General features: G+C 39.6%; 1 protein-coding gene across 2 annotated transcripts in view; it reads left to right on the top strand.

Moving 5' to 3' along the window:
- opn5 (opsin 5) overlaps window positions 1–19,522 on the top strand; it is a 46,280-nt gene extending 26,758 nt beyond the window's left edge. The window contains exons 4-7 of one of the 2 annotated variants that reach the window (XM_062040826.1): window positions 5,791–5,961; window positions 11,499–11,773; window positions 11,845–12,086; window positions 18,356–19,522. In XM_062040826.1, coding sequence (XP_061896810.1) covers window positions 5,791–5,961; window positions 11,499–11,773; window positions 11,845–12,086; window positions 18,356–18,422 — 755 coding nt within the window. In that variant the 3' untranslated portion in view covers window positions 18,423–19,522. Of the gene's footprint in view, window positions 1–5,790; window positions 5,962–11,438; window positions 11,774–11,844; window positions 12,087–18,355 lie in introns of both variants that reach the window. The other variant, XM_062040825.1, reaches the window with a different exon arrangement.
- The last annotated feature ends 5,981 nt before the right edge of the window (window positions 19,523–25,503 follow it).

The raw sequence follows: 25,503 nt of genomic DNA, 5'->3' as shown, positions 1-25,503 counted from the left end.
ACCAAGTCCCACTAGGTCAGACAGAGGTGCACGTGGGCTTCATCACACCAGTCATGGGTGTGTTGTGTCCAAATTAAAACAGCTTCCCCTCTACTGGGAAGACCTGCTACAGAAAAGCAAAGTGTCTGTGGGAATTTCTTACCATTTATTTGGGGAAAAAAAAAGTTTGCATTGTCTACGGACGTGAGCTGTTAGACTGTTGGGACTAGTCTCCAAACCAGGGGTTGCCAACTCGTTGATCGATAACAATCAGCCCATCTTTGGTACGTCCAGAAAAGATTGTGGGTGAAAAAAGGCATTTTCACATCAGTGCCCTCTCCACCCCCAACAATAACCCACAGACCAGACAATGACCCACAGACCAGACAATGACCCACAGACCAGACAATGACCCACAGACCAGGCAATGACCCACAGACCAGCCAATGAACCACAGACCAGGCAACGACCCACAGACCAGCCAATGACCCACAGACCAACCAATGACCCACAGACCAGGCAATGACCCACAGACTAGCCAATGACCCACAGACCAGCCAATGAGCCACAGACCAGGGAAAGACCTACAGACCAGACAATGACCCATAGACCAGCCAATGACCCACAGACCAGCCAATGACCCACAGACCAGCCAATGAACCACAGACCAGCCAATGACCCACAGACCATCCAATGACCCATAGACCAGCCAATGACCCACAGACCAGCCAATGACCCACAGACCAGCCAATGAACCACAGACCAGACAATGACCCACAGACTAGGCAATGACCCATAGACCAGACACTGACCCACAGACCAGCCAATGACCCACAGACTAGGCAATGACCCATAGACCAGACACTGACCCACAGACCAGACAATGACCCACAGACCAGACAATGACCCACAGACCAGCCAATGACCCACAGACCAGCCAATGACCCACAAACCAGCCAATGACCCACAGACCAGACAATGACCCACAGACCAGCCAATGACCCACAGACCAGCCAATGACCCACAGACCAGACAATGACCCACAGACCAGCCAATGACCCACAGACCAGACAATGACCCACAGACCAGCCAATGACCCACAGACCAGCCAATGACCCACAGACCAGAGAATGACCCACAGACCAGCCAATGACCCACAGACCAGACAATGACCCACAGACCAGCCAATGAACCACAGACCAGCCAATGACCCACAGACCATCCAATGACCCATAGACCAGCCAATGACCCACAGACCAGCCAATGACCCACAGACCAGCCAATGACCCACAGACCAGCCAATGAACCACAGACCAGACAATGACCCACAGACTAGGCAATGACCCATAGACCAGACACTGACCCACAGACCAGCCAATGACCCACAGACTAGGCAATGACCCATAGACCAGACACTGACCCACAGACCAGCCAATGACCCACAGACCAGCCAATGACCCACAGACCAGACAATGACCCACAGACCAGCCAATGAACCACAGACCAGCCAATGACCCACAGACCAGCCAATGACCCACAGACCAGACAATGACCCACAGACCAGCCAATGACCCACAGACCAGACAATGACCCACAGACCAGCCAATGACCCACAGACCAGCCAATGACCCACAGACCAGAGAATGACCCACAGACCAGCCAATGACCCACAGACCAGCCAATGACCCACAGACCAGAGAATGACCCACAGACCAGGCAATGACCCACAGACCAGCCAATGACCCACAGACCAGAGAATGACCCACAGACCAGACAATGACCCACAGACCAGAGAATGACCCACAGACCAGCCAATGACCCACAGACCAGCCAATGACCCACAGACCAGGCAATGACCCACAGACCAGAGAATGACCCACAGACCAGCCAGCATGCAGGCCTTTGGACCCTTGAATACGCGTATATGCGAGATAATACCCATGTATTATCGGTGTGTCGTGCAAACTTGCATTGCATTGCTCCCAAAAACATGGTTAAGGTTGACTTTAGTAACATACATAGACATGGGTTAGTTGACTTTAGTAACATAGTCATGGGTTAGTTGACAGTATTAACATAGACATGGTTTAGTTGACTTTATTAACATATACATGGGTTAGTTGAATTTAGTAACATGTACATGGGTTAGTTGATTTTAGTAACATAGTCATGGGTTAGTTGACAATATTAACATAGATAGGGTTAGTTGACTTTATTAACATAGACATGGGTTAGTTGACTTTAGTAACATGTACATGGGTTAGTTGCTTTTAGTAACATAGTCATGGGTTAGTTGAATTTAGTAACATATACAGGGATTAGTTGACTTTAGTAACATTGTCATGGGTTAGTTGACTTTAGTAACATCGTCATGGGTTAGTTGACTTTAGTAACATATACACAACTTATTTGAATTGAGTAACATAGCCATGGGTTAGTTGACTTGCGTAACATAGTCATGGGTTAGTTGACTTGAGTAACATATACATGTTTTAGTTGACTTTAGTAACACAGACATGGGTTAGTTGACTTTAGTAACACATACATGGGTTAGTTGACTTTAGTAAGATAGACATGGGTTAGTTGACTTGAGTAACACAGACATGGGTTAGTTGACTTTAGTAAGATAGGCATTGGTTAGTTGACTTGAGTAACACAGACATGGGTTAGTTGACTTTAGTAACACAGACATGGGTTAGTTGACTTTAGTAAGATATACATGGGTTAGTTGACCTGAGTAACACAGACATGGGTTAGTTGACTTTAGTAAGATAGACATTGGTTAGTTGACTTGAGTAACACAGACATGGGTTAGTTGACTTTAGTAAGATATACATGGGTTAGTTGACTTGAGTAACACAGACATGGGTTAGTTGACTTTAGTAAGATAGACATGGGTTAGTTGACTTGAGTAACACAGACATGGGTTAGTTGACTTTAGTAAGATATACATGGGTTAGTTGACTTGAGTAACACAGACATGGGTTAGTTGACTTTAGTAAGATAGACATGGGTTAGTTGACTTGAGTAACACAGACATGGGTTAGTTGACTTTAGTAAGATATACATGGGTTAGTTGACTTGAGTAACACAGACATGGGTTAGTTGACTTTAGTAAGATAGACATGGGTTAGTTGACTTGAGTAACACAGACATGGGTTAGTTGACTTTAGTAAGATAGGCATTGGTTAGTTGACTTGAGTAACACAGACATGGGTTAGTTGACTTTAGTAACACAGACATGGGTTAGTTGACTTTAGTAAGATATACATGGGTTAGTTGACTTGAGTAACACAGACATGGGTTAGTTGACTTTAGTAAGATAGACATTGGTTAGTTGACTTGAGTAACACAGACATGGGTTAGTTGACTTTAGTAAGATATACATGGGTTAGTTGACTTGAGTAACACAGACATGGGTTAGTTGACTTTAGTAAGATATACATGGGTTAGTTGACTTGAGTAACACAGACATGGGTTAGTTGACTTTAGTAAGATAGACATGGGTTAGTTCCATCTGTAATTAATATAGTTTGATCACAATGGGAAGCTCTGACAAAAATGAATGAGTGATTGCTCACAGTGTAGGTGGCTTGTTGTTTATTGGCACATCGTACAAATGAAATGTAACAAAAGAAATGGACAAACTATAATAATTATAAAAATGATTAAAAGGCATAAAAAATAAGTGAAATAGAAATATTGATAAAAAATAACGAATAATAACATTAAGCTTCATTGTTAAATAAGTATACATTTTGTAAACCTTTCTGGCAAATTCAAAAATAAATGTTAAAACAAAAAAATCCCAGAGAGGTTTAACTGGTCTAGGTTCATGGCCTCGACCAGGGACTTTGGGCACACCAAGGTTGTGACCATAGACCATAGTACAAACACTTGGTGGATGGATGCTTAAGGACGGTTCTACCAAGACATAGAGTGCCTATAGATGCATCAACATTTTGATCAATTGTCTGGGTGTTTCTTTTCTTTCTTTACATATTCATTACTTTTAGTTTTATTCCTCTGCTTTAATGCTAACATGCTAACATTTGCAATGCTTGCAAAATTGCGCTAAGCAACAAGATCCAGGACTTGTAGTTGTATTTCTACAAAAGTGGCTAACATGCCAGTAATTAGCATGCTAAAATGGTAAATGATGGCAATGGAAATTGTCATTTGTTATGTTTCCATGCTAGCATATTAGTAATGTATATGTTTAAATGGCTAAATGTTGCTTTGTACTGCAGCACTTTTTCATATTAGCATTTAAGCTAGCGAGCTGGCGCTAGTCAGGCTGTGAGTTTATCAAAGTGCATATAAACAATCTTGGTTTCTCTTTTATTTCAATTCAAACAGTAATACTAACCATGGAGTGTTTTACCATAGATATAATTATCATGGTTTATTTATATATACATATATATATACTCTCTATATATATATATATATATATATATATATATATATATATATATATATATATATATATATATATATATATATATATATATATATATATATATATATATATATATATATATATATATATATATATATATATATATATATATATATATATATATATATATATATATATATATATATATATATATATATATATATATATATATATATATATATATATAAAAATATATATATGTATATATATATATATATATATATATATATATATATATATATATATATATATATATATATATATATATATATATATATATATATATATATATATATATATATATATATATATATATATACACTACCGTTCAAAAGTTTGGGGTCACCCAAACAATTTAGTGGAATAGCCTTCATTTCTAAGAACAAGAATAGACTGTCGAGTTTCAGATGAAAGTTCTCTTTTTCTGGCCATTTTGAGCGTTTAATTGACCCCACAAATGTGATGCTCCAGAAAGTCAATCTGCTCAAAGGAAGGTCAGTTTTGTAGCTTCTGTAACGAGCTAAAGTGTTTTCAGATGATTGCACAAGGGTTTTCTAATCATCAATTAGCCTTCTGAGCCAATGAGCAAACACATTGTACCATTAGAACACTGGAGTGATAGTTGCTGGAAATGGGCCTCTATACACCTATGTAGATATTGCACCAAAAAGCAGACCTTTGCAGCTAGAATAGTCATTTACCACACTAGCAATGTATAGAGTGTATTTCTTTATAAAGTTAAGACTAGTTTAAAGTTATCTTCATTGAAAATAAGGACATTTCAATGTGACCCCAAACTTTTGAACGGTAGTGTATATATATATATATATATATATATATATATATATATATATATATATATATATATATATATATATATATATATATATAGACGTATATATATAGACGTATATATATATATTCCTGTGAATACACCGTATCTTTAAAGTCGAGTATAAGGATTTTTCCCCCCTATTTTGTGTTTTTGTTGTTTTTCTTTAGCACATGAGAAGCAAATACTGTGATGATTGTGTCCTAGCTAGCTTGTCAACAAAAGCATGTTTACCATTGTTTGCTTTGGAGCCGCGCTCGACGAGAAAGGGGAAAACAAATCTAATGACTCTTCATACACATATCTTTTTTTGTCAAGACCTCATCTGTCATCATTGTCAATGAGAGAATAAGTGATACTAACCTTATTTCCCGCATTTTTATTCTGCTCCATTTTCTCCTCCGCATTATCCCTGTCAAAACACTGTTTCTATTCTTTCCTCCCATTACCTTTTCTGTTTGTTTGTGGTCCTCCGTTATTCTGTTGCATCCCTTACTCCGCTACCCCCTGTCCTCAGTGACAGGAAAGCCCTTTTTTATTGTTTCTAGTTTTTCCCATCGCTGGTTGTTTGGTTGGGAGGGCTGTCAGTTCTACGGCTGGGCAGGCTTCTTCTTTGGATGTGGGAGCCTCACCACCATGACCATGGTCAGCTTGGACAGGTACCTCAAGATCTGCCATCTCAGATACGGTAAGTACTCTCAACCTTGGCCTGAAAAAAGTCTCCAAAAGAAGAATAACTCTTGTACATCTACAAGTTCCACATAGAGGATCTTGGTTTTAAAGGTACATTGATGCTTACTGTACAGCAGATATGAAAATGGTTATTTAGTGACTTTTAGAAATAGAGTAATGATACTAAGTGTTTCAAACAATACTGAATGTGTGTACGGTTGAAAACTGGATCACAATATACGTTTTTTCATATTGGCCGATATCAATAATTGTTCATATTTTTTATTACCCATGGAAAATATATCAAATGTTAACATTCCCCAGTCAAATCTCTGATTACAATCCCTGAGTTATCAAGGCAGAAAGGAAATGTCAACACACGAGGCGGCTGCGGGCCATTAAAAAGCATTCAATGGATTTTGTGATCATTAAGGTCTTAAATTGCATTAACAAGCATTAAATGTGATGTCCAGAGACATTTCAGATGGAATACCATTGAAGGACTTAATACGTCAAGACATCAAACTATGAACCAAAAGGAATTTAAAAATGTGATAAATGTCCACGTCTGTTTGGGTGTTTCTTTTCTTTAGCTCTGGCTTTCAAAGTGGATTCAAAGTGGATTCAAACTGAATTCAAAGTGGATTCAAAGTGGATACAAGAGGATGCGAGAGAAGCGCTGCCTAAGTGTGTAATCCTTAACTGTGACATCATGTCATGTTCATGTTTGGTCTTTGAAGCCACTTTGAATCCACTTTGAATCCACTTTGAAAGCCAGAGCCAAAGAAAAGAAACACCCAGACAGACGAGGACATTTATCAAAGTTTTAAATTCCTTTTCGTTCATCATTTGCTGGCTTGAAGTATTAAGTCCTACAATGGTATTCCATTTGAAAAGCCTCTGGACATCACATTTAATGCTTTTAATGCAATTTAAAGGCCTACTGAAATGAAATGTTCTTATTTAAACGGGGATAGCAGATCCATTCTATGTGTCATACTTGATCATTTCGCGATATTGCCATATTTTTGCTGAAAGGATTTAGTAGAGAACCTCGACGATAAAGTTCGCAACTTTTGGTCGCTGATAAAAAAGCCTTGCCTGTAGCGGAAGTAGCGTGACGTCACAGGTTGAAAGTAGCGTGACGTCACAGGTTGAAAGTAGCGTGACGTCACAGGTTGAAAGTAGCGTGACGTCACAGGTTGAAAGTAGCGTGACGTCACAGGTTGAAAGTAGCGTGACGTCACAGGTTGAAAGTAGCGTGACGTCACAGGTTGAAAGTAGCGTGACGTCGCAGGTTGAAAGTAGCGTGACGTCACAGGTTGAAAGTAGCGTGACGTCGCAGGTTGAAAGTAGCGTGAGGTCACAGGTTGAAAGTAGCGTGACGTCACAGGTTGAAAGTAGCGTGACGTCACAGGTTGAAAGTAGCGTGACGTCGCAGGTTGAAAGTAGCGTGACGTCACAGGTTGAAAGTAGCGTGACGTCGCAGGTTGAAAGTAGCGTGAGGTCACAGGTTGAAAGTAGCGTGACGTCACAGGTTGAAAGTAGCGTGACGTCGCAGGTTGAAAGTAGCGTGACGTCACAGGTTGAAAGTAGCGTGACGTCGCAGGTTGAAAGTAGCGTGAGGTCACAGGTTGAAAGTAGCGTGACGTCGCAGGTTGAAAGTAGCGTGACGTCACAGGTTGAAAGTAGCGTGACGTCACAGGTTGAAAGTAGCGTGACGTCGCAGGTTGAAAGTAGCGTGACGTCGCAGGTTGAAAGTAGCGTGACGTCACAGGTTGAAAGTAGCGTGACGTCACAGGTTGAAAGTAGCGTGACGTCGCAGGTTGAAAGTAGCGTGACGTCACAGGTTGAAAGTAGCGTGACGTCACAGGTTGAAAGTAGCGTGACGTCACAGGTTGAAAGTAGCGTGACGTCACAGGTTGAAAGTAGCGTGACGTCGCAGGTTGAAAGTAGCGTGACGTCACAGGTTGAAAGTAGCGTGACGTCGCAGGTTGAAAGTAGCGTGACGTCGCAGGTTGAAAGTAGCGTGACGTCACAGGTTGAAAGTAGCGTGACGTCACAGGTTGAAAGTAGCGTGACGTCGCAGGTTGAAAGTAGCGTGACGTCGCAGGTTGAAAGTAGCGTGACGTCACAGGTTGAAAGTAGCGTGACGTCACAGGTTGAAAGTAGCGTGACGTCACAGGTTGAAAGTAGCGTGACGTCACAGGTTGAAAGTAGCGTGACGTCACAGGTTGAAAGGCTCCTCACATCTCCCCATTGTTTACACCAGCAGCGAGAGCGATTCGGACCGAGAAAGCGACGATTACCCCATTAATTTGAGCCAGGATGAAAGATTTGTGGATGAGGAACGTTAGAGTGAAGGACTAGAGTGCAGTGCAGGACGTATCTTTTTTCGCTCTGACCGTAACTTAGGTACAAGCTGGCTCATTGGATTCCACACTCTCTCCTTTTTCTATTGTGGATCACGGATTTGTATTTTAAACCACCTGGGATACTATATCCTCTTGAAAATGACAGTCCAGAACGCCAAATGGACATTCACAGTGACTTTTATCTCCACGACAATACATCGACGAAGCACTTTAGCTACGGAGCTAACGTGATAGCATCGTGCTTAAATGAAGATAGAAACAAAAGAAATAAACCCCTGACTGGAAGGATAGACAGCAGATCAACAATACTATTAAACCATGGACCTGTAACTACACGGTTAATGCTGTACCACCGGACGAAGCTACGGGACCTCGACAGAGCTATGCTAAAAACATTAGCTATCCACCTACGCCAGCCCTCATCTGCTCATCAACACCCGTGCTCACCTGCGTTCCAGCGATCGACGGAGAAACGAAGGACTTCACCCGATCATCGATGCGGTCGGCGGCTAGCGTCGGATAGCACGTCTGCTATCCAACTCAAAGTCCTCCTGGTTGTGTTGCTGCAGCCAGCCGCTAATACACCGATCCCACCTACAACTTTCTTCTTTGCAGTCTTCATTGTTCATTAAACAAATTGCAAAAGATTCACCAACACAGATGTCCACAATACTGTGGAATTTTGAGATGAAAACAGAGCTTTTTGTATTGGATTCAATGGTGTCCCAATACTTCCACTTCAACCATTGACGTCACGCGCATACGTCATCATACACACGTCATCATACATACGTCATCACACATACGTCATCATACATACGTCATCATACATACGTCATCATACATACGTCATCTTACATACGTCATCATACATACGTCATCATACATAGACGTCATCATACATACGTCATCATACATACGTCATCATACATACGTCATCATACATACACCATCGTACATACGTCATCATACATACGTCATCATACATACGTCATCATACATACGTCATCATACATACGTCATCTTACATACGTCATCATACATACGTCATCATACATACGTCATCATACATACGTCATCATACATAGACGTCATCATACATACGTCATCATACATAGACGTCATCATACATACGTCATCATACATACGTCATCATACATACGTCATCTTACATACGTCATCATACATACGTCATCATACATACGTCATCATACATACGTCATCATACATACACCATCGTACATACGTCATCATACATACGTCATCATACATACGTCATCATACATACGTCATCATACATACGTCATCTTACATACGTCATCATACATACGTCATCATACGTACGTCATCATACATACGTCATCATACATAGACGTCATCATACATACGTCATCATACATAGACGTCATCATACATACGTCATCATACATACGTCATCATACATACGTCATCTTACATACGTCATCATACATACGTCATCATACATACGTCATCATACATACGTCATCATACATAGACGTCATCGTACATACGTCATCATACATACGTCATCATACATACGTCATCATACATACGTCATCATACGTACGTCATCTTACATACGTCATCATACATACGTCATCATACGTACGTCATCATACATACGTCATCATACATAGACGTCATCATACATACGTCATCATACATAGACGTCATCATACATACGTCATCATACATACGTCATCATACATACGTCATCTTACATACGTCATCATACATACGTCATCATACATACGTCATCATACATACGTCATCATACATAGACGTCATCATACATACGTCATCATACATACGTCATCATACATACGTCATCTTACATACGTCATCATACGTACGTCATCATACGTACGTCATCATACATACGTCATCACACATACGTCATCACACATGCGTCATCATACATACGTCATCATACGTACGTCATCATACATAGACGTCATCATACATACGTCATCATACATAGACGTCATCATACATACGTCATCATACATACGTCATCATACATACGTCATCTTACATACGTCATCATACGTACGTCATCATACATAGACGTCATCATACATACGTCATCACACATATGTCATCATACATACGTCATCATACATACGTCATCATACGTACGTCATCATACGTACGTCATCATACATACGTCATCATACATACGTCATTATACATAGACGTCATCATACATACGTCATCATACATACGTCATCATACATACGTCATCACACATACGTCATCATACATACGTCATCATACATACGTCATCATACGTACGTCATCATACATACGTCATCATACATACGTCATCATACGTACGTCATCATACATACGTCATCATACATACGTCATCATACATACGTCATCATACGTACGTCATCATACGTACGTCATCATACATACGTCATCATACGTACGTCATCATACATACGTCATCATACATACGTCATCATACATACGTCATCATACATACGTCATCATACATACGTCATCATACATACGTCATCATACGTACGTCATCATACATACGTCATCATACATACGTCATCATACATACGTCATCATACGTACGTCATCATACGTACGTCATCATACATACGTCATCATACGTACGTCATCATACATACGTCATCATACATACGTCATCATACATACGTCATCATACATACGTCATCATACATACGTCATCATACGTACGTCATCATACATACGTCATCATACGTACGTCATCATACGTACGTCATCATACATACGTCATCATACATAGACGTTTTCAGCCGGAAGTTTAGCGGGAAATGTAAAATGTGACTTTCTAAGTGAAGGCGGCCGTATTGGCATGTGTTGCAATGTTGCGATGTCATCATTGATATATAAACTATCAGACTGCGTGGTCGCTAGTAGTGGCTTTCAGTAGGCCTTTAAGGCCTTAATGATCACAAAATCCATTAAATGGCTTTTAATGCTTCTTAATAGCCCGCAAACACACAAATGCAACCGCTTTGCCTCCCGGACTGGAGTTGGGCTGTGAACTAAAACTGGGACTAGCAGTTGTACCAAGTACTTTCTTCTCTCTTCACAGGGACGTGGTTGAAGCGGCATCATGCCTTCTTGTGCTTGACCTTTGTGTGGATGTATGCAGCCTTCTGGGCCACCATGCCCCTGGTCGGTTGGGGAAACTACGCCCCGGAACCTTTCGGGACCTCCTGCACTCTGGACTGGTGGCTGGCACAAGCGTCTGTGTCCGGCCAGACCTTTGTCATGGCCATCCTCTTCTTCTGCCTGGTACTACCTACTGGCATCATAGTCTTTTCCTACGTGATGATCATATTTAAAGTCAAGTCTTCTGCGAAAGAGATCTCAAACTTTGACGCCCGAATCAATAACAGCCAAAACCTGGAGATGAAACTCACCAAGGTGTGCAGGAGAACTAGGGAATACATTTTCATTTCTCACTTGAAGGCTAAGTCGTATCTCATCCCATCCAGGTGGCAATGCTGATCTGTGCAGGCTTCTTGATAGCCTGGATCCCGTATGCGGTCGTGTCCGTGGTGTCGGCGTTTGGGGAGCCAGACTCTGTGCCCATCCCTGTTTCTGTTATTCCTACCCTGCTCGCCAAATCCTCCGCAATGTACAACCCAATCATCTACCAGGTGGTTGACCTGAAGAACTCTTGCTCGTCCTCCTGTTTGAAGGTCCTGGGTAAGCGCAGGCACTTTCGAAAGTCCAGGTAAGGCTATGTTTTGGTCCTAGTCATGGTTTGTTGCTGACATCCTTAACATTCTACGTTAAGGAACATCATAACTACGCAATTTCGCTCTGCTTCGTCATGTTGATTTAATCTTACCTCTTCTCCATGTCTCAGCAATTTGGTTATCTGTTCACGTCCTGTGTTTAAATGTTCACAATTACAATTACATCCATTTTCTACCGCTTGTCCCTCTTGGGATCGCAGGGGTGCTGGAGCCTATCCCAGCTGCACTCGGGCGGAAGGCGGGGTACACCCTGGACAAGTCGCCACCTCATAGACAACATTCACAGTCACATTCACACACTAGGGACCATTTAGTGTTGCTAATCAAACTATCCCCAGGTGCATGTCTTTGGAGGTGGGCGGGGCCTATCCCCAGGTGCATGTCTTTGGAGGTGGGCGGGGCCTATCCCCAGGTGCATGTCTTTGGAGGTGGGCGGGGCCTATCCCCAGGTGCATGTCTTTGGAGGTGGGCGGGGCCTATCCCCAGGTGCATGTCTTTGGAGGTGGGCGGGGCCTATCCCCAGGTGCATGTCTTTGGAGGTGGGCGGGGCCTATCCCCAGGTGCATGTCTTTGGAGGTGGGCGGGGCCTATCCCCAGGTGCATGTCTTTGGAGGTGGGCGGGGCCTATCCCCAGGTGCATGTCTTTGGAGGTGGGCGGGGCCTATCCCCAGGTGCATGTCTTTGGAGGTGGGCGGGGCCTATCCCCAGGTGCATGTATGCTTTAAAAAAACCAACTTAAATAGAAAACCATTGAGTACCGCTGCCTCCCATACGGAACACTGCTGAGAAACACATTTTGGCAGCTTTCTCGGGGACCCTATGGTTAAAAAAACCCTGATTTAGACGAGATCTCAATGATTTAGTTACGTCACGCTGTTTTCCTGATAATGACATACATGATCTCAAACAACTGAAGTAGCTAAAGTATTGATATTTCCATTGGAGAACCGATATTTGAGTATAAAGAACCGGTATCGATATTTCAGTACCCGCACATCACTACTGTATGGAAACATGAATCAGCTGATGAGAAAGGAACCTGACACAAATTCTCCTGGGCTTTCAATTTGCCCATGCCGTACCATGTGTCCAGTTACTGTGGTTTCTAGAACAGAAGCTGCTTGTTGAAAAACTAAATTCCATTTAGTTGATCTTCCCAGATTCCCTATTTGTGATGCCACTTGAGAATTAGGAAGTTGTCATTTCAGACAAGGATTAGTTTTGTTCCAAAAAGGAGTAACGTTATCACAAATCACACCACTGGCATGTGTTGCCTAAAGTCTTCTTTACCCATGCACTCCTGATCCTGTCACGCGCTGACATGGTGCATGACCCCAGGATGCAGAGAAGGAGGCGACGTGCAGGTAAACAAGTTAGTCAAGTCCAGGCGCCGACGCTTTAGCACAGAAATGCAGAAAAGATTATTAAAGCATTGCGAGTTGAAAAGAAACATGAAAAGAAAACCGGACTAGCCAATAGACAAATAAACTATCGTCACCCAACTGGAGACCAAGTGGCATAAGATTAGCAGATAATAAAACTAATAATAACATAATAATAATGGGTAATCAAGGCACTGTATAGAGTAGGCTAACCCATGTGGTTCCTGTGGATGTGAACACAATTACTGTAGTGACTAAATAACATAGTGACTGAAACAGACAAAGTAATGTGTAAATAATGTCAATAAGTAGATGAACCATCTGTGGCTGTGAAGTGAACACTAGTAAGGTTGTAAATACTGTATAGAGTAGACTAACCCATGTGGTTCCTGTGGATGTCAACACATTACTGTAGTGACCAAATAACATAGTGACTGAAACAGACAAAGTAATGTGTAAATAATGTCAATAACTAGATGAACCATCTGTGGCTGTGAAGTGAACACTAGTAAGGTTGTAAATACTGTATAGAGTAGACTAACCCATGTGGTTCCTGTGGATGTCAACACATTACTATAGTGACTAAATAACATAGTGACTGAAACAGACATAGTAATGTGGAAATAATGTCAATAAGTAGATGAACCATCTGTGGCTGTGAAGTGAACACTAGTAAGGTTGTAAATACTGTATAGAGTAGACTAACCCATGTGGTTCCTGTGGATGTCAACACATTACTGTAGTGACCAAATAACATAGTGACTGAAAAGTAAAGTGTAAATAATGTCAATAAGTAGATGAACCATCTGTGGCTGTGAAGTGAACACTAGTAAGGTTGTAAATACTGTATAGAGTAGACTAACCCATGTGGTTCCTGTGGATGTGAACACTAGTAAGGTTGTAAATACTGTATAGAGTAGACTAACCCATGTGGTTCCTGTGGATGTCAACACATTACTATAGTGACTAAATAACATAGTGACTGAAACAGACATAGTAATGTGTAAATAATGTCAATAAGTAGATGAACCATCTGTGGCTGTGAAGTGAACACTAGTAAGGTTGTAAATACTGTATAGAGTAGGCTAACCCATGTGGTTCCTGTGGATGTGAACACATTAGTGTAGTGACTAAATAACATAGTGACTGAAACAGACATAGTAATGTGGAAATAATGTCAATAAGTAGATGAACCATCTGTGGCTGTGAAGTGAACACTAGTAAGGTTGTAAATACTGTATAGAGTAGACTAACCCATGTGGTTCCTGTGGATGTCAACACATTACTGTAGTGACCAAATAACATAGTGACTGAAACAGACATAGTAATGTGGAAATAATGTCAATAAGTAGATGAACCATCTGTGGCTGTGAAGTGAACACTAGTAAGGTTGTAAATACTGTATAGAGTAGACTAACCCATGTGGTTCCTGTGGATGTCAACACATTACTGTAGTGACTAAATAACATAGTGACTGAAACAGACAAAGTGATTCATTTGGATGAATAAGTTATGTATTTATGTCAACTCTGTCCATCATTTTTCAATTCTTTAAACACTAAAACATCTTCAAATAATGCTTTTTTTTGCTCATTTTTGCAAGTTCTATTGCTGAAAAACCGGGCTCTTGTCCCCCAAGCAACATTACTGTTTTGTGTCACAGCATTCAATGTTCTACTGTTAAGTGCACAGTAAGCTTCAGAATAAAAGCATGGCAGTAATAACCAGGAATTCATCAAAACAGTTGATTGTTCGCCACCAAAAGAAATATTGCCACTGTACAAAAGCGCCATTGTCATAGGAGTCCACACAAACAAGGCTCTATTAGATAAGAGCATACCACGTCAAGCACAGTTATCTCAATAAAGATGGAGGATAATCGTGTCAATAAACTGCCGTAGGTTGAAAAATGATTTATTATCACCAATCTTTTATTTATGTCTCTGGCAAAAAGAATGCATAATGTGTCCAGTTTGATTCTGGTTCCGTTATGTCCACAACCACTGATGACTCTCAGCTGTATTTCACAAATAAGTACAACAAATGAGTAAGAAAAAATGGACTACGGATTAGATTTATACAGCACTTTTCTAGAAACTCAAAGTGAGAACAGAGAAGCCATCACTCATTCACTCCACATGCACACATGATGGTGGTGGTAAGCTACATTTGTAGCCCTGGGGTAGACTGACGGAAGCATGGCTGCCAATTTGTGCCTACGGCCTCTCCGACCACCGTCAGACTTTCACATTCCTACTCCGGCATGAGCGACACTGTGTCTTGCTCAAGGACACAATGGCAGTCATTGTGTCTCTGTGTACTAAATTAGTCTGATTCCTCAAATAGTTAGTTTTATCGTCCTTTCACACCTACATGTAAAGTTAAGTGTCCATGCACACTCTGTAATGTGACTATTGGTCTTACGCCATGTGACTCCCGTACACTGGGGGGCGCTTATTTCTGTTTAGCTTGGATAAATGTATTGCTTTCCGCTTGACCTATGACGTCACACCAGGCATCTGCGACTCCTTCTATGTAAACAATAGATAGATAGATAGATAGATAGATAGATAGATAGATAGATAGATAGATAGATAGATAGATAGATAGATAGATAGATAGATAGATAGATAGTACTTTTGATATCAGCTTTAATATTGACACAGATTACAAATAATACGCCTGTAATGGACATGCTTTTGGATTGTGCTACGGACTTGATGCTACCACCAAGAATGTGTCGAAGCGGATGCAGGTCCGAAGCGAAGAAAGACTTGCGGCAGAGAGTTTTCTCGAATGAACGTTCGGACAGAGAGTAACGGGAACAATACTTTCCAATGTCTGGAAGTTCATTCCTAAGGCTCTGACCATTAATGGACAGAGTTTTAAATCCGAAGGAAAAGACTGTTCCAGATGAGGGTTGCTATTGTTCTGGACTATCTTGTCAGTTGTGTGGAAGACAAGTTATTGCTGCTACGTTTGAAATTCACAAAAGCAGCGTGAAGAGTTTGATTATCTGCCTTGAATAAACACACTTCGTGATCTTTCATCTCATTCCTATTTCATTCCGTAGTCCAAAAGCCGGCATTCTCCATTTCCTTAGCTACCTTCTAAATCGCTTTCTTTTCCCCCCAGTGGATGCACTTCAAAGTGTTCTGTTCGATTCTCCTCTTCATGACATTTGTTGCTAGGATTTGATTGCATGGTATCTGCTGCATTGAGACTTGCACATGTGCGATACAAAGGGTTCCTACCGGTGGTCCAGAGATCTGATTTCCAATCCCATCATCCAGGTGTGTTCGTCTGACTTTTCAAAAACCAAACACGGTCAGATGAAGGTGTTTCCCTGGGTTGCTTATTTAGAGCCCAACTATTTGAGAAATGCGAATAATTTAGTGCATGGACACGTACTAAGTGACGAGGATGGCACGAGCTGGATTCATACCAGGAACCCTCAAGTTTCTGGATGGGCGGTCTGCCATCTGACCCACATGGCTTTCTTATTTCAGTAAGACTGTAAGATTGATTCCATAAGTAGTCCTTTGGTCGATAAGTAACCCTTTGTTTTTGTGTTTCTTGAACGTCTGCCATGCAGTCAAAGATCATTTAATTAATGAGATGAGCAAATTAACTCGTTAACTGTTGCTCCGCCCCATGTTCTTAGTTTGGAAGAGCGCTTTAAGAGGCCATTTCGCTCCGGGGGATTTCTTGTGTTGTCGTCAGTCGTTATTGTAATAAAGCCATGATCGGATTAGAGACATGTTCACATGCTACTGTACTGTTTAATGCATCCATCCATGCATCCATCCGTTTTCTACCGCTTGTCCCTTTCAGGGTCGCAGGGGTTGCTGGAGCTCATATGTATATATATATATATATATATATATAATATCCGAAAGACAAACTTGGAATGAACTTCATACCACAGATATACAAGTTACACAATTTATTTACGGTATACCAATATAATTATCCGCAGAAAAACAATACTGAGGTCATCTGATATCACATTTTAAACCAATATCAGTCAATTGATCTTTCATTTAGTTGAATTTTTAGAAAGCAAAACCGACATAGTGAAAAACAGTTTCTGTAACCTATCATAGCTAGTTGTATTGTAAAGTCTATATTTATCTTTACTTATCTTTTTTATGGTACCTTTTATTATTTGGTGTTGTTATCTCTAGTTTGAATCTATTCTTCGTTTTTATTGCTGATGCCAAGCGTGCTAAACTATGTTTTATTGTTTTCAATGATGTATTTATTTGTGAGATTGCTGCTAATAAAAATGAGCAAATGTAATATGTTGTTCATTTTGTTACATTGTCACGACATTGGACATTTGAACTGATACCGATAACCGATCATTAACAGACCTGGATAATGAGAAGCAATATTTATTTAAATACATTTAAACATTCTTTTGTGAGAAGAAATGAATCTAACAGGTCACACTTTTATGTAAAACATATACTAATCCATTGTAGGAGTACAATAATATCAACTATGTTTCTTTACTTAATGAGCTATCATTTGAGTACAAATACACTTCCTACTATCATTCTGACCCATGAAAACAATTACAATCATTAGTTTTTTAGTTTTTCAAGTTGTAATTTATTGACATTTCAACGTTTCAAGTATTTCATTGCCAGACAACAAACAACACAAACATTCTGAGTATAATTTCATCAAAATGAAAAAAAAAACCCACATCTTAAGATCTTTTAACACTGTACTGTACTGCCATCTAGCAGCCGTAGTAGATAGTGCACCCCCCTAATTTGGTCACGTTCCATGTGTCAGGTAAAACCCCGAGGAGTGGTACCACATGTGTGATGGTGTGTTTGTTGTGTGTGCAGGTTGTACACCATCTCTGGCTCCTTGAAGGAGCGTGCAGCAGCCAAAGAAAATCACACTGAGATGTGAGACAAGACTTCACTCGCCAATCACTCGCTGCCTCATCATCTTCACTCCTGCTTCCTGCCTTCTTCTCCCTCTCTCAAACAACAACAACACCCGCACAAGTCATGTCATGTTTAATACACACGCTGTCACACAACACAACGTTGCAGGTGTGATGATAAGTTGTTGTTCCTTAAAGGGGAACTGCACTGTTGCCTGTCACTCACAATCACTATGGGACTTTTTTGCTTTCCCCATTCTAGCATGTAAACATTAGCTCCTAGCAATGCAGCTAATGTTAGCAATCAATTCTACCTGTAAATCACTTTATAAATGCATCCAAAAACAGTAAACAATACTTAATTTACATTGTGTTTATTTGGGTAAGCACTCCATTTATGTCGGAATAGCTTGGCTTCAAATTCCACTTTCACCTCACTCTTTCGGTTTCCGTCCGCTTCAACGTCTCACTCTTCTTTCGTGCTCGCTTCGAGAAGCAATAGTTCATCCTCCGTATATTCAGCTTCAAAAAGATACAGGTGTCAATTCTCATTTGTCTGTTACCAAGTCTGCCATGATTACATCACACTCGCGTTTCTTTCCGGAAGTAAGAACGCACATTTGTTGTTGCCAGAAGTCGGAAACGGAGATGAATGCGCCAAGGAATGATTCAAATGACCAAAATACGGTAAATATACATATTGTTATGAAGGTGTCTGTTAGTACATTATATATATATACTTGCAGTGTGTATATTGTACATATTACATATTGTTATGAAGGTGTCTGTTACTACATTATATATATATACTTGCAGTGTGTATATTGTACATATTACATATTGTTATGAAGGTGTCTGTTACTACATTATATATATACTTGCAGTGTGTAAATTGTACATATTACATATTGTTATGAAGGTGTCTGTTACTACATTATATATATACTTGCAGTGTGTATATTGTACATATTACACATTGTTATGAAGGTGTCTGTTACTACATTATATATATATATATACTTGCAGTGTGTATATTGTACATATTACATATTGTTATGAAGGTGTCTGTTACTACATTATATATATACTTGCAGTGTGTATATTGTACATATTACATATTGTTATGAAGGTGTCTGTTACTACATTATATATATACTTGCAGTGTGTATATTGTACATATTACACATTGTTATGAAGATGTCTGTTACTACATTATATATATACTTGCAGTGTGTATATTGTACATATTACATATTGTTATGAAGGTGTCTGTTACTACATTATATATATACTTGCAGTGTGTATATTGTACATATTACACATTGTTATGAAGGTGTCTGTTACTACATTATATATATACTTGCAGTGTGTATATTGTACATATTACATATTGTTATGAAGGTGTCTGTTACTACATTATATATATACTTGCAGTGTGTATATTGTACATATTACATATTGTTATGAAGGTGTCTGTTACTACATTATATATATACTTGCAGTGTGTATGTTGTACATATTACATATTGTTATGAAGGTGTCTGTTACTACATTATATATATATATATATACTTGCAGTGTGTATATTGTACATATTACATATTGTTATGAAGGTGTCTGTTACTACATTATATATATACTGTACTTGCAGTGTGTATATAAAATGTTGATAGAGTATTTTGAAGGTGTTTCAGAGGGTATTGAAGGCTACAACGCAGCATCTTGCAATTGTTTATCATCTTGAAACTCCTCCCATAACAATAATGAACAATAGGCAACATTTATAAACAAGTGCACTTCCCCTTTAAGAAGTCGTGACTCAGGTGGGGAAACAAAAATATTTGCAAAGTTTCACCTGAAGTGTGGAATTGTCACTTTTTTGAAAGGACGTTGTTGAACTCCAAATGCGAAGTATGTGTTTATAGATAAAGATGTGTAGTCTTGACACCATCAACGTTTGTGTAAATGTATATTGTTGTTTGCACTCGCACACTCATGTGTTTCTAAGTGCACACAAGCAGTCACTGGTGTGCACTTATTGTATTATTGTATTATTGTATTATTGTCCCACTGACCGCATGTACAACTTCACTGGAAAACATACACAAATGTGATAGCACTTTATTGACAACACAACACAAAACCCTTCGTGTACTTTAGCAACTGTCTGGTATACTTTAGCAACTGTCTGGTATACTTTAGCAACTGTCTGGTGTACTTTAGCAACTGTCTGGTATACTTTAGCAACTGTCTGGTATACTTTAGCAACTGTCTGGTATACTTTAGCAACTGTCTGGTATACTTTAGCAACTGTCTGGTATACTTTAGCAACTGTCTGGTGTACTTTAGCAACTGTCTGGTGTACTTTAGCAACTGTCTGGTATACTTTAGCAACTGTCTGGTATACTTTAGCAACTGTCTGGTATACTTTAGCAACTGTCTGGTGTACTTTAGCAACTGTCTGGTATACTTTAGCAACTGTCTGGTGTACTTTACCAACTGTCTGGTATACTTTACCAACTGTCTGGTGTACTTTAGCAACTGTCTGGTATACTTTAGCAACTGTCTGGTATACTTTACCAACTGTCTGGTATACTTTAGCAACTGTCTGGTATACTTTAGCAACTGTCTGGTGTACTTTAGCAACTGTCTGGTATACTTTAGCAACTGTCTGGTGTACTTTAGCAACTGTCTGGTATACTTTAGCAACTGTCTGGTGTACTTTAGCAACTGTCTGGTGTACTTTAGCAACTGTCTGGTATACTTTAGCAACTGTCTGGTATACTTTAGCAACTGTCTGGTATACTTTAGCAACTGTCTGGTATACTTTAGCAACTGTCTGGTGTACTTTAGCAACTGTCTGGTATACTTTAGCAACTGTCTGGTGTCCATCAAAGTTGTGCTTTGTCACTCGTGAAGCTGACATCTGCTCACATTCAATGTCGCTAATCAAGGCCAGTTAACTTATTTCTTTCCTCAAATCTCTGATACACCATTTAACAAATCTCTGATACACCATTTAACACATCTGTGATACACCATTTAACAAATCTCTGATACACCATTTAACAAATCTCTGACACACTATTTGGTTGCACTATCTACTCGTAGAGTGTTGAACATCTTAAAGTGTGTTTTGTGGCTGAAGCGTCTGTGAAGGATAAACTACACATATTTTTTTATGAGAGAATATACACCAATTGCAGAGTGTTTTGTCCATACCTAAGTGCACTGCAATTGCAGAGTGTTTTGTCCATACCTAAGTGCACTGCAATTGCAGAGTGTTTTGTCCATACCTAAGTGCACTGCAATTGCAGAGTGTTTTGTCCATACCTAAGTGCACTGACAATTGCAGAGTGTTTTGTCCATACCTAAGTGCACTGCAATTGCAGAGTGTTTTGTCCATACCTAAGTGCACTGCAATTGCAGAGTGTTTTGTCCATACCTAAGTGCACTGACAATTGCAGAGTGTTTTGTCCATACCTAAGTGCACTGACAATTGCAGAGTGTTTTGTCCATACCTAAGTGCACTGACAATTGCAGAGTGTTTTGTCCATACCTAAGTGCACTGCAATTGCAGAGTGTTTTGTCCATACCTAAGTGCACTGACAATTGCAGAGTGTTTTGTCCATACCTAAGTGCACTGCAATTGCAGAGTGTTTTGTCCATACCTAAGTGCACTGCAATTGCAGAGTGTTTTGTCCATACCTAAGTGCACTGACAATTGCAGAGTGTTTTGTCCATACCTAAGTGCACTGCAATTGCAGAGTGTTTTGTCCATACCTAAGTGCACTGACAATTGCAGAGTGTTTTGTCCATACCTAAGTGCACTGACAATTGCAGAGTGTTTTGTCCATACTTAAGTGCACTGCAATTGCAGAGTGTTTTGTCCATACCTAAGTGCACTGCAATTGCAGAGTGTTTTGTCCATACCTAAGTGCACTGACAATTGCAGAGTGTTTTGTCCATACCTAAGTGCACTGACAATCGCTGACATTACTTATTCTCACTTGGATAAGTTGCGCGGCTGAAAGAAGTAGAAAGTGGTCAAGTGTGGGCAGATGTTGATGGTGCAGTTGTACACAATCACCATTGGTATGTTCCCATGGAGAGCAGTATTGGAATAGTTATCCAACTAAGGTCATATTTAAGACACTGCCCTTAACCCAAACAATATCATGTTCTGGTTAAGCAATAACTGGATTGGTTTGTTGTTATTCTTCAACTGGTTTATTTAATACAGGTGTGACCGACTGGAGAACGGATGACCTTGTTTAAAAATTGGGTAGCTGGATTTTGGCGGACCAAGTGAAAAACCTCTTATTTAGCAGAAGTGTCAATGACTTCAGTCCTCCGGACTCGTGTACTGTCGGGCATTGAGGTGATCACAACGGGTCTGGTCTTACAAGACCTTTGGATCTGAGGCCAAGGTGCAGGGTGGGGTTACAGAAAGGACAAAAATGGTGTTGCTATTTTGTGGTGCAAAAAACGACAGTTAAGATAAACTGGACTGAGACCACAATAATCGTTGCCTTACCAGAATGAATGCTTTGGATCCTGCACCATCCTCTCAGACTTGGGCCCTTCTATCTAAATTGATGCTTAGACAATCTGAACAGTCCAGTTGGGATGGAGTCTATGTTTCCACAACTACTTGTTTGCTCACGCTAACATGAACACTTATGTTTTACTCCTTTTGTTTACTTACCCAAACTGTGTTTACAGCATCTTTTTGGACTGTAAAAAAACAAACATTGTTTTTTAGATTAATCGCAATTCTTATTTTTAATGATTCTTAATCCATTTTTTAAAAATCAAAAATCGATGTATTTTTTTTCCCCCCAATCTGTCCTGTCAGACAAATCCTTTAGTAGATGTAGATGATCTATATCTGCTCTACATGTACTTTACACACCATATAGTAGATGTAGATGATCTATATCTGCTCTACATGTACTTTACACACCATATAGTAGATGTAGATGATCTATATCTGCTCTACACACCATATAGTAGATGTAGATGATCTATATCTACTCTACATGTACTTTACACACCATATAGTAGATGTAGATGATCTATATCTGCTCTACACACCATATAGTAGATGTAGATGATCTATATCTGCTCTACATGTACTTTACACACCATATAGTAGATGTAGATGATCTATATCTACTCTACATGTACTTTACACACCATATAGTAGATGTAGATGATCTATATCTGCTCTACATGTACTTTACACACCATATAGTAGATGTAGATGATCTATATCTGCTCTACATGTACTTTACACACCATATAGTAGATGTAGATGATCTATATCTGCTCTACATGTACTTTACACACCATATAGTAGATGTAGATGATCTATATCTGCTCTACATGTACTTTACACACCATATAGTAGATGTAGATGATCTATATCTGCTCTACATGTACTTTACACACCATATAGTAGATGTAGATGATCTATATCTGCTCTACATGTACTTTACACACCATATAGTAGATGTAGATGATCTATATCTGCTCTACATGTACTTTACACACCATATAGTAGATGTAGATGATCTATATCTGCTCTACACACCATATAGTAGATGTAGATGATCTATATCTACTCTACATGTACTTTACACACCATATAGTAGATGTAGATGATCTATATCTGCTCTACATGTACTTTACACACCATATAGTAGATGTAGATGATCTATATCTGCTCTACACACCATATAGTAGATGTAGATGATCTATATCTGCTCTACATGTACTTTACACACCATATAGTAGATGTAGATGATCTATATCTGCTCTACATGTACTTTACACACCATATAGTAGATGTAGATGATCTATATCTGCTCTACATGTACTTTACACACCATATAGTAGATGTAGATGATCTATATCTGCTCTACATGTACTTTACACACCATATAGTAGATGTAGATGATCTATATCTGCTCCACATGTACTTTACACACCATATAGTAGATGTAGATGATCTATATCTGCTCTACATGTACTTTACACACCATATAGTAGATGTAGATGATCTATATCTGCTCTACATGTACTTTACACACCATATAGTAGATGTAGATGATCTATATCTGCTCTACACACCATATAGTAGATGTAGATGATCTATATCTGCTCTACATGTACTTTACACACCATATAGTAGATGTAGATGATCTATATCTGCTCTACACACCATATAGTAGATGTAGATGATCTATATCTGCTCTACACATTTACTTTAGACCAGAGAAGTGTTGGATACTTCTCTTCTTGCCTTATTTGTATTTGACTTTATTAAATATTTAGGAAGTATTTTATTAAACAACCAGTTTTCTCATAAGTAACAAAGACATTCATCACAGCTGTTTATCTATTTTATGGAGGAATGTATTTTAGCATAGAACTGGCCTCCATTGTTATTAAAAAGTATAGATTTTGAATTGTTTTGAGTCATGTGCTGCCCCAAGATTGACAGCCCTAATATATAATAAACACATTTGGGCTGGAACGGATCACAAATTGAACGGTTGTGATTTGATCAGGGTTTGTGGTAGCAGTTTTGGGTTTGGTTGGGTTTGTGGTAGCAGTTTTGGGTTTGGTTGGGTTTGTGGTAGCAGTTTTGGGTTTGGTTGGGTTTGTGGTAGCAGTTTTGGGTTTGGTTGGCTGTCCATTCTTGAATCTCCCAATAATACACAATTCCCATGTTATCAGTTATTTCACGTGTACTCACCCATCTGATAACATTTGGTGTTTGCGATCCTGTAGATCTCCTTCCATGCACTTTTGTTTACGATTGTTGCTCGGCAACGACTTCAAGGTTCTGTGCTGTTGACTCTCAGGATGCTCTGCAGGTGTTCAACTGTGAGACCACACCCATGTGCTGATTATAAATACACCTGCTTGCACATCTAATCAATATTGACCAGCCAGTCGTTTGTGGTGGTGTTGGTAGCAGCCGGTGATTGTGTTTTTATGTAAACAGACATTTATTTTGAAACCACCTTGTTTTTAACAAGGAAATGTGCACTTCCTGCTTTAGAGTTGTATTTTCTAATTGAATGTGTCCTGACT

This window comes from Entelurus aequoreus, linkage group LG03 (genome assembly GCF_033978785.1).
Source record: "Entelurus aequoreus isolate RoL-2023_Sb linkage group LG03, RoL_Eaeq_v1.1, whole genome shotgun sequence".
Taxonomy (NCBI): domain Eukaryota; kingdom Metazoa; phylum Chordata; class Actinopteri; order Syngnathiformes; family Syngnathidae; genus Entelurus; species Entelurus aequoreus.
The sequence above is the reverse complement of the archived record's forward strand: the minus strand, read 5'-3'. Positions and strand labels throughout refer to the sequence as shown.